At 34.9% G+C, this 19,949-nt stretch overlaps 1 protein-coding gene across 4 annotated transcripts in view; it reads left to right on the forward strand.

Moving 5' to 3' along the window:
- SESTD1 (SEC14 and spectrin domain containing 1) overlaps positions 1-19,949 on the forward strand; it is a 55,050-nt gene that overhangs the window by 15,286 nt on the left and 19,815 nt on the right. For all 4 annotated transcript variants that reach the window (XM_029959510.1, XM_029959512.1, XM_029959511.1 and 1 more), the window contains 6 exons: positions 231-339; positions 3,898-3,988; positions 6,010-6,123; positions 15,663-15,776; positions 17,929-18,026; positions 18,380-18,435. In XM_029959510.1, the coding sequence (XP_029815370.1) occupies positions 231-339; positions 3,898-3,988; positions 6,010-6,123; positions 15,663-15,776; positions 17,929-18,026; positions 18,380-18,435 (582 nt within the window). The remainder of the gene's footprint in view (positions 1-230; positions 340-3,897; positions 3,989-6,009; positions 6,124-15,662; positions 15,777-17,928; positions 18,027-18,379; positions 18,436-19,949) is intronic.

Consider the following 19,949-nt stretch of genomic DNA (forward strand, 5'->3'; position numbering starts at 1 on the left):
AACTGTGACAGCTGTGGATGTGGGCTATGCTCTGAAGTGTTGGTGATGTCTTAGATATCAGTGTGGTGAATGAATCCTCACAACTGAGAGGTGAAATGTCAGTTGAGATTTTCACGGCAACTTTGAGGATTGCTTTTGTGATGTATTTTGAGACTACTTAACTAAAAAGTATTTATTTTACCTTAAACTCATCACATTAACTTTCTAATTACTTTCTCGTTCTGAAATAGGAGGGAAGGACAGAAGAAGTGGCCTCATTTTGACAATTCCATTATGCCTTGAACAGACGAGTATGGATGAGCTGAGTGTCACACTAGACTATCTTCTGAGTATACCAAGGTGATTTGAAAGGCATTCAGAGTTGCTTTTTCTTCCAGTGGTGGACGGGATCTTTCTAATTTTTTTTTAATTTTCATTTGCTTTTCAATGCCAAATTAATTTTACATAAATGTTTGTCTAGAATGTGATACTGTCTGACTGAATTAAAAATATACATCCCGGTGAGCTAAGGGATATGTACTAAGGCTTGCCGTTGTCCTTCCATTCTGTATATCTGGCTTTTTTGTTTGGTTTGTTTTATCTTGTGTATTTCCATCCTCCTTTCTTGGGATAGCTTTCATAATTTTAATGGCAATGCACTTAAATTACAAAGTAAATTAATGAACCATTCCAGTCAAACACCTAAATTTGCAAAGGTAACGTTTCTGAAAGTAAAATAGCTTCCTCCTCTTTCTTTATGTGCCTAATCTTTGTAGCTTGTAGTGCTTTAGCGTGCACTGTCTAAAAATACACAGTCTCACTGAAGTTCGTGATCAACTTAAATGTTTAAAATTAAAATACTGCTTAAATGTGGTGAATGACGACTTGAGTACCCTGTCATCAATACCTTGCTGTAAAATCATTGTTGAATCAAGTTCTGTGCATGTGGCACTGCAAGCTTATAGAGACAGTTTTTGGTCCTGGCTTAGTTACCTGCATTTCTTTTTTTCTTAATATCCAGAGATTGATCTTTATCATAACTTTGTTTTGTTCTCTTGTGCCACTGATTTAAAAAGGAAAGAAGCCTCTTGGATAAATGCTTGGTTTTGTATCCCTTTAAATTTCTCTTCTGGAAACAGAGCAACAGTGGCATAACTAAAGACTGTTCAGTGTACTTTGCTTAGTGTAATCTATAAATAGTTTTAAAACACAATTAAAGGATCCAATTTTTTTTTTTTACTTAAGGCTTTAAAAAATTCTGATTGGTGAGAGAAGCAAAAAATAAATTTAGATTACTTAAAAATAAAAGCATCAATAGGTATATGGGTATATTGCACAATATTTTAGTTGTGGAAATTTTAGGGTTTTTCAGACAGCTTTGTTGTCTTTTGTAAAGTGATGAAAATACCAAATGGTCATCTACACAAGTCATCTCATTGACTTAAGGGCTTGGCCATATTTGTGGAACAGATGTAGGCATTCTTGTTCTAGTAAGCATTAATTATTCCACAGTCTCATCCTGATGTATGTCTTTACATATATTAGTGTAACAATAACTGTCTAAAAACAGAACCAAAGAACTCTTTGTACTCAGTAGAAACTGGGAAATCTGTTTGAAAATGAAGTCAGTGTTCCCACATTTAATGTTCTGTTTGTCAGTTGTGGAAAAAATGACCTCCCTTTTATGGTGGCAGTATGGAAAAGTCATTGTTTTGGTTTGCATGTTGTTCTTCAATGGGAAATGCAAACCTTTTGGCCCAAGCACTTGCCTTTTTTGTTCTGGAAAGAACCATGTTTGAAAAAAGGAGGGGTGAAGGAGGGATGTTGCCCCAAGTTTAGATAGCTGTCCAGGAAACATTAATGCTACTTTTTCCCCCAAGTTCTATGTGTAAGGTAACCTTTTAATTCAGTTGTGTGTGATGTACATTGTAACTGGCTTGAGATTTGTGTTCTGGTGTTGATGGCTGGCTGCATCCAAAATTTGAGAAGCATAACTGCTTAAACTGTCTTGGGTGGAATTACTTTGGAGTGTGTGTATAAAGCCATTCTGAAACTTCAGACAGTTTATTCCTGGTGTTGAGGTCTACTTTTATGCCTTTCTTTGATGCTATTTAAAATTCTCAGATTCTGAAGTGGCCTCTTCAGAACTGAAGAATAATAAAAGTGACAATGTTATGCTGTTGTCTGTGTATACCAAAGTTTGCTTCCTTTGTTGTATCCTCTGTATTGTGGCTCAAATCACCAAGCCTTTTTTTTTTGTTGTTTTAATTATTCTAACTTGCATACAGACATTTATGTTTGTATTGGCTGAACTTTTCAAAAGTGGTAGCTCACTTCTGAATATGGTTGGTTGTATGTTTTGTTGGTTTCTAGGTTTTTTTAATAGGTTTAGTAGTAGAGAAGAGCAGATGCTAATACTGCTAGATTCCAATGAGCCTAAGGAAGTCACGTCTCTAGACGCTGTAGTAACACTATTCATCTTGTTCTTAAAAGCAGTGGTAATGTGCCTTTTGAGTTGATTCTGATTAAACATTGCAGTCATGAAGCCTGAATGTTCAGGCTGCTTCCAGAAAAATCTTGGATGTTGTCTTAGAGGTTCCTTAAGACCAAAAGCATTCTTGGGCTGACAACCAACTTTGTAATTATTTTTTCCTAAATAGACTAGTAAGGTGCCTTTTTTCCTTTTTTTCTTTTTCTTTTTAATTCTAGGATAAAAATTTGTCTTCCACCCCTACCTGATGAAGCTCAGCTTAAACATGAAATAAATAACTGTTAAATTTGTTGGTGTGAAACATAATGCTTACTGTTCATGCAGGTTGCTTTTTTATTTTTAAGAGGATCACAGAAATGTCTTTGTTTTCTAATTGCAGATTTGGGTAGTAAAGATTACATAATGCTTTCCTACATCATGTAAATGTAATGGGTTTTAGTCACTTATAACTTTGCCAGACACAAAAATTTCAACCTGGGGCATGATATCTGGTGTGGTAACTAATGCTAAAACACGGACTCAGTTCCATGTCCGCTTTGGGATGCTCCTGTGCTGGTTGTGAGAAGGTAACACTTCCCAGATGTTGGTGATACCCAGAGGTTGCTGCCACCATTGAACATTGTCCAGCTGTTGTGAGCACCTTGTTGCCAGCTTCAGTTTGAAATGAGCTGGGAAGGTTTTTGTGGAAATGCACAGAGAGGAAAGTTTTCACTGTTTTCTCCCATTTGGTGTTTGAGCGGAAGTACCTTTGAACTTTTGGCTTTGCAGCTGTTTTTAGCAGGTGGTGTCTTTTGTTTTGGTTTGATTTGTTTTTGTTTTGGTTTTTTTTTGTTGCAGTATACACAGACTCAAATGTTATTAGAAGGAAAAGAGATTATGTCAGTCTAAAATGCTCTTTCTTGTAGATCTATATGCAAAGCTTCTGTCCTGTAGAGGCTTTTTGTGCACTGAAATTCCTAGTTCATTTGTTCAGGAAAGAAATTTAAGCATGGTTTAGATGGTTTCCTGTTTGGATATGCATCAGGTGATATGTACCTCTATCCTCAAATCTGTGTCAATTCAGAAGTAACCTTGTGAAAACTCACATCCCTTTGTCTTCCATACAACACTGTAAATTGATTTGTTTTCTGAGGCTTTTCTGAAGTTTATAGTTATGAAATCTTTTCAGAGTTGCTAAAGTTTAAAGAAATACTTCTATTATGAAATACAAGTGCTACTGGAAAATTGTAATTTACAGTTTCTATTAATATGCTGGAGCATTAAAATTCAAAGTTATTTTATGAGTAAGTAGACTTAAGGTTTGTAAGACAGCATTTTTATAAAGAAAAAACTATGTAGTTGTATTTTACATGAACTTGAAATCCAAAGTCATTGTGATAAGACACTTGTTCAAAATTTTGTTTTTATAATTTTTTTTCTTCTTTTAGTGAGAAGTGTAAAGCTAGGGGATTCACTGTGATAGTGGATGGCAGAAAGTCTCAGTGGAACGTGGTAAAGACAGTTGTGTTGATGCTACAGGTAAATAAATTTTATACATTCATAGTTGACTGAGTTTTATAGATGGGAACCTAATAACTGTGCTATTGTAGAGGCAGTAATTTCTTCATGGAGATATAGATATTTTATAGTCTAAAATAACCAAATGTGGTTCTGTGACAGAGTTCTGTGCAGGAAGAAATTCTGAAAAGCAGATGATACAGCTCACTCAAGTGAGAGACAAATTCTTTATTGCTGAGAACACACAGTTGTAGACTTTTTTCTGAACCAGAAGTTTAGTTAAAAAAAGTACAGAAATATGCTCCTGGCATTGCCAGCTATGAGCAGTAGGAATGTCTGCAGGGCAGCAGTTCACACTGATAATGTAGCTGAGCAGGTTCTGATGCAGTATGCTGTACTACCCACTTTCCCTGGCAATAGGATATAGTTGATTTTGTTGTGCATAACAGTTCAAATCACAAATTATGTTCTGAATGCTACAAAAAGGAGAAGGAAAAAAAAAGTGACAATTTCCAATTAAATAAATTGTTTAAAAAAATTATTTTAGCTCTTCAGAACTGTGGTTTTACAATAGAGTCTTGTTTCTGCTGAACAGTATATGTTATTTTCTGGTCTCAGTGGTCAAAGAAAATGCAAGATACAGCACTCCTAATACATTAGAGCACCTGAATTACTGGCTTTCTTACTGCACAGGTGATTTCTCTTTATCAGAGCAGTTTTCCTCAGAGCTGGGTGATGCCTCAGAAAGTGTGTCAAACACAAGTAATTTCATATTTATTTTTTTGTCCTGCTTGGTCATTATTGCTTCTGGGTTTTGAAGTCTGTTTCAAGGTGTCTTTCACCTATTCCTGACTAAGATGGCTTTCCTATGAATAGAGTTACAGTATTTGAATCCACTGTATTCAGATTATGGTCTTATCTGAGATTTTGCTTCAGCCAGCGTGAGGTGGTGACATTTGGTGGCAACTGCAGCTGGTGGGAAGGATGCTATTTGCCCATGCTCCGATTTCAGCACGCATCCTGCCAGTGTGCAGCCTGCAGAGACATAAGTTCCACATCTGTATCTTTAGTTTGAGAAGGAAACAATAAAGAACATTTTTCTATGTAAACTGATCGCTTGTGCAGATCACATGAGATTTCTCTTTGCAGATCACGTGAGATTTCTCTTTGCTTCAGCATACATAGTTTCCCAAAACACTTCTATGTTCAAAATACTTTCCACTTGTAAATCATTTTTGCAAATTCACTGAAATGGTGCAAGAATTAATTTTGGTTTTGGTGCTAATTTCTCTGTTGGAAGTATTTCACTTTTCTTGAATTATATTTTTATAAATAAACCAAAATATTTAAAGAGAAATCACATGGATTGTATCACCTTTATATCACTACTCTGATTATTTAACTCTTCCTGCTATAGCTGATGCCTTGGGAGTAATCAAGAGTCTTTGTTCCTTGATATACATTCAGTGTGACAGTATAAAATCAGCTTAGTAGATGAAATTATTGGTTTAGGCTGAGAAATGTTTTACTGGTAATATTGTAATGAATTAATATGTTGAAATGTCAATATTCAACCCTTTCATTCTAGTCTAAGCAATACATACTAGAGAAGTATAGGGTCTAATCTTGACATGTCATCTGGTGACAACGTATACAATTTTTTTCCGACATTATGATTACTATTTCCTTCTGCATGGTAAATAACACTTGTGGAAAGCCTTGGGTTTAATAATAAATTTTTAATAAAATGCCATAAATAAAATTAAGCCTAGCCAATAATGCATGTTTTTTCAAATTAACATAATGTCCTCAGGACTGAAAGTGAAGAGGTTATATTTTCTTTTCAGTTCTGACAGTTTTGCTACGAAATCCAGTGCAATCTGCTACAAAGCAGGATGGAGCCAATATGTGATGTAGATGCAGTAGACTTACTTTAATTTTTATCTGCAGTTTATGAGTTCTTGAATAGATGATGAAATGTAAATGTGGTAAATGAAAGTGTAGTCTTGAATGTGGTACTTATTTTTTAATTTGTTTTACAGAATGTTGTTCCAGCTGAGGTGTCACTTGTTTGTGTAGTAAAGCCAGATGAATTTTGGGATAAGAAGGTTACACATTTCTGTTTTTGGAAAGAGAAAGATAGACTTGGCTTTGAGGTATGTAGATCTTTTGTCTATTTCAGTCAAAATTACTGTTTCTCAAATACTGGATGACAATTAAGATGTCTTTAAATTAGTTCTGTTCCAGATACTTTGTGGATATCCTTAACAAACCACTGTGACTTTTTAACTTCTTCCCTCTTTAATAAGAGTATTAAATGAAGTAGCTCTCAAATTAGAAATGTGTGCCATTTAATTCTTTGCTGAGCAATGGTATAAAGTTGTTTGATACATATTGTGGATGATTTGAGTAAGAAATGGTTGTACAGGGTTTAGTGTGAAATTTTTCATGATTTCTGTAATGGACTGTGGAGGTACATGTTGTATGGTATCACTATATGAGTAGTAACAATTCTGACAAACGTCTTGTTGCTACTACATGCATCTCTCATTTTTTGAGTTCTTTTACAGTAGTAACAAAAGTTATACGTCCCTTCAGTTTGACAAATATAAGCTGATACTGTTCTAGTTGTGAGGCAGAGTGTGTAAGAGTACACACTAATGTTAGCAGTTCCATTGTTATATCTGTTGTGGAGGTTAATGGAAACCTCAATTTTCCATGTTTTTTTAGAGAATTATCTGTATTATCAATCTTTCCAATCATTTTCTATGCTAATCTTTTTTGAACTACAAGCTTGCTCTGCTCGCCACATACTAAAATATCTACTTGTTTTGTATAACAAAATTCTTAGCATCTTTTTTGATTTTCTTTGTGAAAGATTTAGTAGAAAAGCATTTTGCATCTTGACCAATGCTGTGTAATTCTTTCTGATGGTGAGATTATAACATTCTTGAACATTCCTGCAGAACACTTAGTTCAGGGAAAATGAGAATTGGAAGGTGGCAGCTGAAAAGTTTTGTAACTGCTAAATAATATAAAAAGAAATTCTCTATCATCTAGATATAATTCTGTTAATTCATGTGAATTTTGTCTTTAAGTCTTGTGTCAGACTTTACCTAGAATAGGTGGCTTCATTTTTGAAAACAATTCCTGCAAGTGGAAGTGCTCCGAAGGAGTGTGGGGGTAAGGGGTACGGTACCTCTTTTCAATGAGGTGTCCAAATATTTATTTATGTATTTATTTATTTATTTATTTACCTCAAGATTCCTTTTATTACATTACTTTATTTTTTATGATCTACTTATAAATCTTACAAGTAAGGAAATTGTGCATGTTTGCCTTCAGGTTGTTTATTTTATAGATGAAGACCATATTTTATTTTTTAATACCTTTTTAGAGACAGGTTTGAAAAGTAGCCTGAGTTCAGCACAGCAGTCCAAAGAATCTCTGAACAGCTACTTAGGTGTTTGAAAGTCTGTAGTCAGGAAGATACTCAGTAAAAAAGATAGTCAAGTGCCTGAAATTTTGCTACTGGTTCCAATTATGATAATTGTGACTTCCATTACAGTTAAACACTTTGGGTTTCACAGATGTCTGTCTATCCTGTCACCTGAATTCCTTAAGAAGACTGGCAGAGTTGTGATCGTAGATTGTTTCCATCTTGAAGTTTGGCATGTAGCAGCAGCCCAGTCATAGCTTCTTTACTCAAAAACATGAGTGTAGTGGTGCCCACCTTCTATAAACTAGCCTATTGTTTTTAGCCACATCCAAGATGAGAATTTAAAAAGCGTCTGAACTAACCGTCTGTAGTCAGAAAGATAATTTAAGAGCTGCTGTTTAGAAAATGACTTAAGTTTGCAATATTCAGTTTCACACAGATTCTTTCAGGACATAAGGTAAAAAAAATGCCTCATTCTAGAGAGCAGCAGTAGTAATGGCAAAGCCTTCTCTTTAGAAGACTCTACTGTCTGATTTAGGCTATGTTTTCTCATGTGCACACCTGTAAATATAGTGCTTGGACAAGTTCAGGAAGTCTTTGAAGTTGTGGTCTAAAAGAATTTTATACGTCAGTTGTTCGTGTATGGTAGTACTAGTTTAGAAGTCAGTCCTCTAGAATGTTCTTCTTGGGTTTCTCTTCAAAATGACTCAGCTAGAATCCATTTCTAGACAAATAAGCAGAAAACCTACAGAAAATATATTAACGAAGCAGGGATAATTTTACATGGCTGCAATAATAAATGGATTTTTTGTTTGACTTTGAGGTTTGGCTAACAGTCATTAAATGATAATTCTTTAATTTAACAAGCTCAGTAATTTTACGAAGTGTGTTCTGTGCCAACGATCATGTTGGCATTGTTGGCATAGACCACTGGAGTTATGTAACTAAACCTTTTGGTTTCTGTTTCTAAACTCTTTTTTTTATTACTGAAGTGTAAACATTTCTGTCTGACTTGAAATTTTGAGCTAAGATTCTCTTAAATTAATAGTTCTAAAGTTTTAGAAAGAAGAATATAATTAAAGTAGGAGAGGCACTTTGTGCAAACGTATCAAAGTATGTCACTTGCAAGAAAAGTAGTCAAGAGGAAAACTTGAGATTTGTTTTCTGATGCCTCCTTATATCTTGGCTTGATACATGGGCAGGTCAGATGCTTGAATTATATATATACATATGTACGTATAATATAACAGGTAATTGCTGAATTCTCATTTTGGTTCATAGGTGTTTGCTCTTGAGTTTCCCTTCTGAAACAGGGTGAGACTGCTTGCTTGCATGAGGGGCTGCCATCAGCTTTTCATCTAGCTGAGGTTGGACCATGAGCAGCTCTTGGTATAGAGTTGCTGTAGATATTTCTAAAGAGACTGTGATACCATCCTAGTGCATGGCTTTTCCTTGTATCTTGCAATTTGTTGGTTTATGTTGGTTGATTGGTTTTCGTTCTGTTCAGTAAGTCATATTATTAAATGGCATTCTTCATTAAAGGACAGGAAAAGCTGAGAAGAGTAGGAAAAATCATGTGCTTTCCCAGATGTTGAAGACTCACCCTTGGTATTAGACAAGCCTGTGTTCTTCGCTATTCATTAATTCTCTTGGTTATTCATTACTTGGTTGCAATCAGGAAAACTGTCTCAGTGAAACCCACCTTCTCTGTGCTCCAACTAATATTTATATTAGAGACAGTAGTATGTCTTTCCTCTATTTTGGATAGGAGTGCAGATAAGACACTGCTAAGGCTGTGGAAGGCTCTAACTCATGCACAAATCTACAGCTGCATAATTTTGTATTACTGGCAGGAAAAACAAAGCAATGCCCAACTTGTATTTCGGATCACGGATCAGATTTGCATAACTATTAGGAAAATCCAGGATTGCTTTTGTACCAGTGAAATGAATATGATGTAAAATTGAAATGAAAGTATGAAATCTTTTTATTCACTTGGGTGTAATTGCATTTTATTTGGAGTAAATGCTGTGTAACTGTGATTTCTAATTTCTAATGGGGCATTACATCTACTTCCTATTTCCTGCTACCTTATCTGTTCTTAATATCTTGCTTAATACTTGCTTTAATGGCCATATGAAACCATTAAAAACAGTGCCTTCCTTTCTGTTCAGAGGCAGAGATCCTCTGCCTCAGAGTGTGATGTGGTGATGATGCGTTGCAAAGCACTGAAAGTAAATGTGGCAACTGAGATCAAAAGGGCTACTGGGTGGATAACTACAAAGAGGTGGGCTGATTCAGCTAAGTAAAAGTGCATGTCCTTATTTCTGGTTAGTATTACTGTTGGTTTTGGACCTGCCTGAGGACAATTGCCATTTGTCTTCCAGCCGAATTTTTCTTTGTAACTTTATTCCTCCTTTATTAGCAACCAGTTCATGTGTTTGTTAATTGAAGCAGTTTTATCTGGTTCTGTGCCATGCTTCGTAACAGGAGAGTTGTCTTAATTGCTACAAGGCTGTCTTTCAGCCAAAATGTTGCATATATTACACTGCAATACTTAATACTGTTAATGTTTTAAAAGATTGAAGAACAGGATTTTAGTATAAAAATGTCTGTGCTTTGGAGAGTTCAGAGGTGTTGCTTTTTGCTTTTTTATTGTATCCGCATAGTGATGTGAAACTTTTAGTAGCTGTAGTGTGTTGTATTTGATCATGAGCTTTTCATATGAAGACAATTAGCATAACTGGAATAAAAAAACGTACCATACAAATTGATGAAATGTACAAATTTGTACACAATTCAAAAATTACCGACAGACTGGTGGGGTTATTTTGTGTGTGCCATTCATTTAAGGAACCTGGAGGAAAAATGGTCTCTGAGCCTGAGTTAGGTATTAGATTAGTACTTTGAAAATTGGTTTGTCAAGAGCAGGGAGGAAGAAAGTGTACTTGCTATCCTTATCCTTGTGGAAATCATGGAGAAATATTAAAAGTTCACTTAGGATTGGGAGATAAGAAATCAAGGGAATTTAAAAAAAAAAAGAGAAAGGGAAAACCAGGTGGTAAACTACTGGGATTTAGTTAAAAAATAGAGTTTATAGCAAAAGCATCCTCACAGTCCTGAAATCCAAAGTCTGAGCAGTTCTAAATGCTTCACACCTGCACTGTAGCAGCTGACAACTCTTAACTGTCTAGTAATAGTGTCAGAAATTTCTTATGATAGTTATCTGCAGAATCTGCTCTGGAAAATCTCAGGTCTCTAATTTACCTTTTAAGAATGATGGTAATAAACAGAGTATTGGTCCACAGAATGAAGAATGAATAACACTTTGTAGGAGGTACCTAATTTTTGTCCATTTTCAGTATAGTGTTTTAAGATTGAGACAACAAAATTTGTAGCTTTCGTGGACTTTTCGAAAAATGCATATAGGAGTTCCAATCTTCTATCAAAACTATATTTAACTGCATTTCTCTTTTCATCTGCATGTATCTTTGTTGCTTCTGGAGGCAGTGGGTCCTTTCTTTTAGAAACCTGGGCCAAATGAGGGAATTGTCTCTGGAGCTGGAGCCCGTAAGCCTGAGTTTACATCATGTTCTGAATTCAGCCCTAAAAAAGGGTGTGTTGGAAAATACCAGGATCTGTGCCTATTTTCTCTTCTCTGGGATGGAAAAAGGACAATGTGCTGATTATCATAAGCCCTAGAGGGAAAGGTGAATGAGTGGGTAAAACCATGAGTGAAGGAGGCAGTGACTGGGAGTGGAGCTGACAGTTTGTCTTCTGTTTATCTAGATTCTGCTAGCTGCTCTTGGGTTTCTAGTAGGCCAGATTTCCATGATACTGGCCAGATAAATACTTAACTTGTGTTTCTTAGTGTAAAATTATAGAAAATGATCTTTGTTTAAATTAGTGTTCCATATTAACAAATAACACCTTAAGCTACTCAGTTTTTAATCAAATAGTCATTCAAAAATGGATTGAAATAGTATGTAGCATCAAAAAATAAGATTATTCTCCTCAGGAAGAGGAAGTCTTCACTTTACAGTTCTCTGGCAATGAATCACTGTCAGAGTAGATATATGGGCAGCTATCTTTGGTTGCTTAGAGTGCCATAGTTATTCTTGCAAAATCACTAGGAAAATAGTTGAGGCTATACTGAAGTTTTTCCAGCAGATGAGTTTGCTGGAGAAGAAGCACAGTTAACTTCAAAAAAAAAAAAGCCAAATATTGATTTGATTGTGCTTTATAAAACAATTAGAATTCAGTCCATATGAACTTCTCAGTACCTCGGCACACCTGGTAAAAATTCTTTAGAAAGTATTGTGAACATCATCAAACTTTTTGGTTGTTGGATATTAGGTTGCTTGACATGTAAAAAAAATAAATTAAAAAAACCCACCCAAAATTAACAAAAAACTCCAAACCAAACCCAGACCAACAAATTACGCACAATATAGATATGTGGATGTAATGCATTATGTTCTCTGTTTTCATAAATTATTTTGCCAGGACTGCCTTTTTTTGTTCTGGGAAATTGAATGTATTTTTAGGTTTACAGTGTTGTGTAAATGCCAGTTAATTGTAATGTTTTTTTTCTAAATGAAAACACCATTTATTCTTTTAAACCAAATCTGATTTTTAAGACCTGACTCCTGAGATTACAAATAGGATTTAGTCCCCTTACAGTGTAGTTGTACCTATTTCCAAGTATAAAAATTTTACTCTAATAACAGATGTAGAATATCACTATCCAATTTTTTTTAGATAATTTTCTTAAGTTATCCCAGAAGTGGACTGTATTACTCATTGATACCAAGCTGTGAAGATAAATGCAGATATTTACTTAGCTCAGATGATCATATGCTTAGATTTCAGTTGTTCAAATTTTGTATTCTTAGGGGATGTGTTCTCTTTTGGAAAGTAACTGCTCCTTTTTTCATTCAGTAGTTTGGCTACTCTGATATTACACACTTAAAAAAAAGCCCCTTGTTACTGAAGTTTTACAGCACCCTGTCTTCAGATAGCTCCTGTGTTTGACTCTGTGACATTTGAATTAAAGAGCTCTTTCATTACTTCCCTCAAGAAAGAAAGAAAGTTCAGATGGATGTATTTAACATTTTGGGGGCACTTTTGCATTTCCTATTGAATATCCAGAATTCCTCTCTCATCTTAACATCTGCCTCTTTCTCCTTGTAGATGATCAGTGAAAATTATTGCAGAAAACAGCAAATGATGCAGAGAGAGAGGTCAGCTTTCTGCAAACAGTATTTGAAGCACTTTTATTACAAAACATACATGTTGCATGGGTCAAAACCATATATTTTGACTCCTGAGCTATAGAATTTTGCAGTTAAGGCACAAGACTTTGTAGTACAGACTTTTGGTTTTGTTTGTTTGTTTGTTGGGGGGGTTTGTTTGTTTTTGCTTGTTTGGTTTTTTTTGTTTTATTTGGCAGTTCTTATAAAGGTTTTTGGATTTTATTACAAAATACAGCACTTCTACTTTTCCCAAAGCACTGTTCTGAGTTATATCTGCAAAGGCTTTCACAATGTTTTAGCAGGCCAATGTTCTACAAAGCAAGTTTCTGACTAGAGTAAGGAAGAGAGCTTTACCACACTTCCAGGTTTTAAAAAGAACTCAGTGCAGATGATAATTCTATGGCTGTTTTTGTCTGTAGAAAAAAGGAAGTGTTCGAAACCTACTACCACTGTCAGCTTTATTAGCTGTAGCTGTTGTTGGAAGTGGGTGGATGAAGTGGGAAGGGAAGCAAAGATTTAAGGATTCAATAAATTAGACTTTTTTTTTTTCTGTTTTACCATCTGTTTGTTTCACCCTTGGGAAGTTTAAGCTGTTCATTTTAACGTCCAACTATAATCTTTTACTTATAGTCCAACTATAAGACTTTTACTTTGGATTAAGAAAGCTTTTTTTTTTCTTTTTCTAGAGTCAACATAGTAAAATTACTATAGAAAAAAACCTAAAAAAAACAAAAAATCATTTCAGTTGCAAGCAAACAGGGGGTTATTTCTATTTTTACAACTGTAAATTACCTTATCTGTACCTGTGTTGAACTGTGACATTCAAAGGCAAAGGTGGAATGCTAGTTCATAAGGGAAAACTCTTTTCAGGATGTTATAATTTCACATTTATTTTCACAAAAGATAAAAGACAATTACTGTTACTGGATTTTGAAAAGAAGTGTCTCTTCATGATGCACATCGCATCTACCGTTTTTCAACATTTTTGTTTGCTTTGGCTGTTGGTCTGTGTGCTTATGGAATATTAACCTGTAGTAGCTGATTAAAACATTATTTCAGAAGCTTCAGAGAAGCAAATTGCACTTCTGACATCTAGAAAATATCAAAGCTAATTTACTAATGTAAAGCATATTAAGGATGTTAAATTAGCACTGCACCAGTCTAGGTCTAGAGCAAGAGCTAAATTCTGTTCAGGACCCTTCCCTTCTGCCACCACCTAGTTAAAAATTCAAATATTTGTTTACTTTTTGGAAAGTCTTCAGACAGGATTTATGCAGTTAGCCTGGTGAACAGTCAGTGAACAGTTTAAAAAAAGAAACAGTTTAAAAAAAAAGAAACCTAGAGAATGAATGGGTTTTGAAGTAATGTCTTAAGTTACAACAAGGCTTATTAATGAGGTGGAAGTTTTTCTTTTTCCAAATTTTTCTAATAAGGTGCAAAAGAAATTTGGGTTTGACCAAATCTCATTTTTGAGTGGGTTCTTTTGTCAGAGGATTATTTTCTCATACTGCTAAATTATTTTTGTCATGCAGGTTTTGCACTGCAAGAGAAATTTTTTTCTAAAAGAAAGTCCCCCTGGTACAAGTTTACAAAGCATAGTCCTTGCCCATTCTCCTTCCTGAAGGATCTCAATTAAAATCAGAAATAAGTGGTCTCAATACAGTCCCTCCATTTTTTTTGAGCTATTTGTGTTTTTTTTAGACCAGCTGCCCTATTTACCTCAGTTCCATACCAAAATTAATTTTCTTCTTTTTTTAATGAACTCACAAAGATGAAAGGGAATGTAAAAAATGACCTAAAATATAAATGTGTGCCAAAAGAGCAAACGTCTTTTTTTTTTTTTATTATTCTTTCTTGGACCTAGAGTTATCTGGGTTTTGGGCAGGTTGCTGGCATTACTTAAAGAAAATACAGGCTAATTCCATTTACAGCAGCTACGAACCATTAAGAGTACAGGACAATGGATATATTTGGATGTTGCTGAAAGATTTTCCTGTACAATAATAGACTATTTGTTTGGAACTACTCTGAATTCTTTAGTTTCAATGTCTGCAGGAACACGGAGCTGGAATAGAAGGCTCTTTCCAGTTGGCTCTTTCCACATATTCTTGTCCCCTGCAAAAATATGTGAATGATCTGATGGGTTATCAAAATTTTCTTTCCTTTTTTTTTTTTTTTTTGCTTTCTGGGTATGTATTGCCAATATGTCTGCTTCCACAGAGAGGCTGGGGTTTTTTTCCACAGGTTTTCAGTGCTTAGCATATTATACATTGAAGCAACCTGTGCTGCCAACTTTTTGTTTGAGTTTATATGAATAAGCTCAGCCAGGAGCCTTTAGAATGCAGAAATTAAGGCAAGAATTTGGTCTTCTGACTAGCAGCAGACCTATGTTTTGCTGTATTTCCTGATGTAGTTGATGAGCTAGATTTGTCTCCTGGGTGAATGACATGAGCTTTTAAGCATACTAAGGTTTGAATTTTTGATTACTCATGGAAAGGGTACAACTTTTGCTGAGCATATTTGCTCAGTAAATGCAGGCACTTAACTTTTATGGCACAAACTTACCTCTGGGATTGAAAGTATTGTAAGAGAGTGATAAAAATACTAAGTGCTTTGCAGTATGATAGCCTGCTACTATATTCACTAAAAATGGATTGCATGCTGTATGACTTAATCATGAAGCATTAGTTCCCACCAGAAAAAAAGATATCCAGGAAACACATTTCTTTTTCCTATTGTAAATAGACAAGGTGGTAGAGCTGATGCTCTTACAGGATTATGCATGAGATATACACTGCATATGGGAATTACCTGTGAGTTAGGCCCAAGTTAACTGCAACCAGCCATATTTCATTTAAGCATTTAACAGTAAAAACTTTGGTCACTTTCTCTGAATCACAGAAAGATCTGCTCAGTATCTCTAGACATACTTAACCCAAGTTCTTAGATACTTAAGGAAAATATAAGCATTACTTACAAGTTACCTATTTTATTGTTGCAGGTTATTTTAGTATCGGCTAACAAGCTGACACGATATATAGAACCATGCCAACTGACAGAAGATTTTGGAGGAACTCTCACCTATGATCACATGGACTGGTTGAATAAGAGGCTGGTTAGTTATCTGTGTTTTGGGGTTTGTTATTTGGGTTTTTTTTAATGGCTCATTCTTGAGCCATGAGATTTTTATTTGTGTAGGAACTACTAAGTGTGTAAGAAATTGGCATATGTGTAGTAGTGCAGTTCATTAACATGAATAGTCTTGTGATAACTAACACTGGTCATCAAGGGATGATAAAGCTAATGTAATCAATTTGAACCAACAAGTTCCTTAATGAAGCTCTCTTACACTAACTCTAGAAGAGCCTGACTGTATGGTATACTTGCTACAAAGGGAAATTGTTTGCCTGCTGTAGGAGAAGACCAAAACAAGGAGAAAATACTTGGAGTCTGTATATCCTCCAAGGTTATCTCGTAATTCTTGGCTCCTGTGGACTAAGAGCTAGGTTTTAAACTGTCCTACACCAAAACCTCTGTCAGTGCAGCTTCCCCAGTACATAGAGGTGCAGTAAATGTCTATGAGCAACTACACCCTTAAATCATTAATAGACACAAATTGTGTAAGCAACTGTTGGTGCCATAGCTCTCCAGAATCTTTTTTCATGGCTACTTGCTTTTCAGTTACTTAAATAGAATTTTCAAAACAGTATTTAATTTCCAATGAAACAGTGTGTTCCTTTTCCATGCAGTCTGTTCTTAAAATGTGTGTCTTCATCTGGGATCTCCGAGTAGGGTCCTGGACAAGGAATACGCCACAGTGTGTTGCAACTGCAACTACCTGAAGCCTTCAAACATATCTTGCAGCCAATCTCACAGCAGTACTCCCCCCTTCACGGAGTCTGAGGACTTCCACCACTTTTGTTTCTGTTCTGCTGAATCTTAGTGAATTGTGTGTTCTCACCCAAGGCAGAGAAAGCATCGTCTACTGTGTGTTTTTTTTTTTTCTACTGGCCTTTGCATGGGCTTTATGTATGTGTGGATTAGGGCAAGGCAGTTTGTTTCTCTGCTTGAAATTGGGAGCACCTGGGCACAGGGTAAGGAAGGGAAATCTAATGTTGTCACTCTCCTTCATTTTGGTTTGATATACACAAATCTGGCTTCTACTCAGCTATTCCTGCACTCATAAAATTTATAAGAACAGTGCTTCCACTCTCTCTGGGACTTTTGCTTTATGTTTTGTTCAGACTACAACTGAAAATGTCTTTCTCCTGTCTCTCCTCTCTTGGTTTATTTCACTTGTTTTGTATATTAATGAAGAATCTCATCTTTGCAACTCCTGAATTCTGAAACTAGACAAGTGGGCAGAAAGGTTGTTTAAGGTACTAGCTGAAAAATAGTTTACAACTGTTTATACATATTCATGCTATGGATTTTTTTTCTTTTTTAGCAAATGAATTTAGTTTGTATTTTATAAACCACTCTTATAAATTGGCTTTTAAGACTTGTCCATCTCAGATCCTTTTTGGTTTTCCTGAAATTTTAAGTAGTCCTAGATAAGTTAAGGAAAGTTCCCTGGCAAGCTATTGATTATTAATTTATTAACACCAAAATGACCTGGAAGTTATTGTGCTTGTCACTTAAGGCACCCAATCATGCTCAGTTTTGTTAAAAAGCAAAACTGAAACCAACCCTCAGAAGTCAGGCACATAGGAATTATCTGAACAGTACCCAGTGTCTGACTGTACAGGCCTTCTTATCTGAAATCAGAAGCCCCTGTGCTCAAAGAAACTGATGAGGGTATTTCTTTCTATATAATATTTCTATGTAATGATACATTTTTCTTTTACTTACTCGTTACAATATAGTCCATTTCAATAGTGATTAGAAGCTGAAATCTTCACAAAATTTTAAGCCATTCAAGTGAGCTGTCAGACGTTTGTGTAACATGCCTTGATTCTTAAAGGATTAAATGAAGATGTAGAATAAATATGTCCATAAAAACTTACAGGCTTTGCAGTAATCTCATTTTTTTCAGTATTTAGAATTCAGTCCACCTTAGTTATATTCACTATCTCCCTAAGGAATCTTAGTACTCTTAGTTGTTCCCTTAACAAAACTAGGTTTCTACCCTACCATCTGAATGTCGGGAAATAATTACACTGTGTAAGGATTGAAGTACACTTACAGAACTAGTGGATAAATTTGCACTGAGGCCTTCAATACAGCCACTTAAAATTTTCTTAAATTAATACCTACCTCTTACTTAGGTATTTGAAAAGTTCACGAAAGAATCAACATCTTTACTGGATGAACTTGCTCTAATTAACAACGGAAGTGATAAAGGAACTCAACAAGAGAGAGAGAGGTGTGTGATTCATTTTTTGAAATCAATCCTTTTGGATTATAAAATTTCATTTGAAATCCAAGTATGGAAAATATTATATGCCTTAAATATTTTGAAATGCATAAGGAAATTCTAAACATTTATAATGTATACAAGAAGATACATGAGTCTTTGTGTAGATGATGCTCATTTGACTATTGAGTACATGCAGCTCCGTTTTTGTTTTGATTCAATGAGTTGAAAAAGTGAGGACTTCACTGAGTGAGGGAGGAAACTTGATCTCTTAAGACCATCAGGTAGTTCTAGCCTTAGTTGAAGTTTTTAGTGCTATTGTAATACAAATTTTAATAATTTGTTTGTTACTTTTTTCCAAGATCAATAGATTTGAACTTCCTTCCATCAGTTGATCCTGAGACGGTATTGCAGACAGGTATAGTAAGTCAAAAAACTAGAATGTTGGTCAGTAAGGAGACATAATTCATTTTAAGCCCCAAATGAAAGCACAGAGGGCACAATAATTATCTTAGCCATCTTCACAATGTGACAAGCTTATCCTTTAATGTAATCTTTGGGTTAAAAAAAGGTGATGCTAAGAAATGGAAGAAATTGAAATGTGTCTTTTTAAATACATATTTTTACAATCCTACTAACATCTTTACAATATTACCATAACTAATGTTTAATTTTGAGAATGCTTTGTGTCTAGATGATGTCAATATGTTTGCCTTATAGAATGAGTCTGTCTCAGTAGCCACTGAATGGTTACAGTACAGATTGCATTTTCCTGCACAATTCTAACAATTTACATCTGTCTAGTTCTGAACTGGTCATCTGTCAGAAAAGTGAAGCATACAGTCAGCATACTGACTCTTTGCTGCTTAGACTCTTTGTTCAGCATTAAATGTTGTTTTTAGGGTGAATTTCCTATTGACAATGAAGTATAATAGACTCGATTTAGACTAGAAATTTGTTTTTAAATCAGTGCCTTTTTGGAATAAGAAAGCATAAAGTTAAGGTGGTGATCAGAGTCTGAGTGTTCAGAATTCTTACCTTATGGCATCCTATAAACTAATGTGTGGATCACATGTAGCATTTGTCATAGAGAACTACTGGCTTTATGTTGCCCCCTCCATGAAAAATTTATTAGAAGTGGGATAATATTGTTTTGACTTAAAAGGTGAAACAGTAGTTTCTTACTCTAGTCTTTGAAGTTCTTTAAAATATGAACTGTCTGTAGACACTGTCACTGGATTTTAGCCTAATTGTGTGTCCTTGTCTAATGGTAAGATTTTTGGACAAAACAACACTTCAGTTTTGTGTAAGCAGATGGCTCCTGAGCCCATTAGTTTATATGCATTCTCTGTTTTCTTAATTATGGCATAATGAATTTTTTTTTTAGCTACTAAGTTTGATAACTTCCATTAAATCATGGAAGTTCCTAAGAGGCAAGCTTTTCTCTGTTAGAGTCACTGTATTGAAATCTTGAGGGGGGGGGAGGGGGAAAAAATCAACCCTCCCCAGTTAAACATTTCGATCTCTTAAGGATAAATACGAACAAACTGAGGATTTAGATAAAAGGCTTCTGTTTTCCATAATTACAAGTACTGTTCCTTTCATAAGTTCCAAATCCACATATATAGTTCTTAGAATTTGATAAGAATTTAGTTTAAAAAAACATTTTTACCTTGAAAAATGGTAATCCTTTGCTGCTGAAACAATACAATTTCAAAATTATCCCAGTAGAACTGTAATATCTTGTAAAAGCCTTTAAGTCTGTTTGCTCTAAAGCTATCTGTGTAGTATTATAAAGGATGAAATCCAAGATGTTTGTTTCTATAGTATGGCAAAATGTATTTGAATTCTTAAAACATTTTCATTTCGCAGTAATATATGCTGAGTAATTTAAACTTGTTTGCTGCAATCTCCAAAGCTCTTGGCATTTTG

This window comes from Manacus vitellinus, unplaced genomic scaffold, assembly GCF_001715985.3.
Source record: "Manacus vitellinus isolate BGI_N305 unplaced genomic scaffold, ASM171598v3 scaffold_20_pilon, whole genome shotgun sequence".
Classification (NCBI taxonomy): Eukaryota; Metazoa; Chordata; class Aves; order Passeriformes; family Pipridae; genus Manacus; species Manacus vitellinus.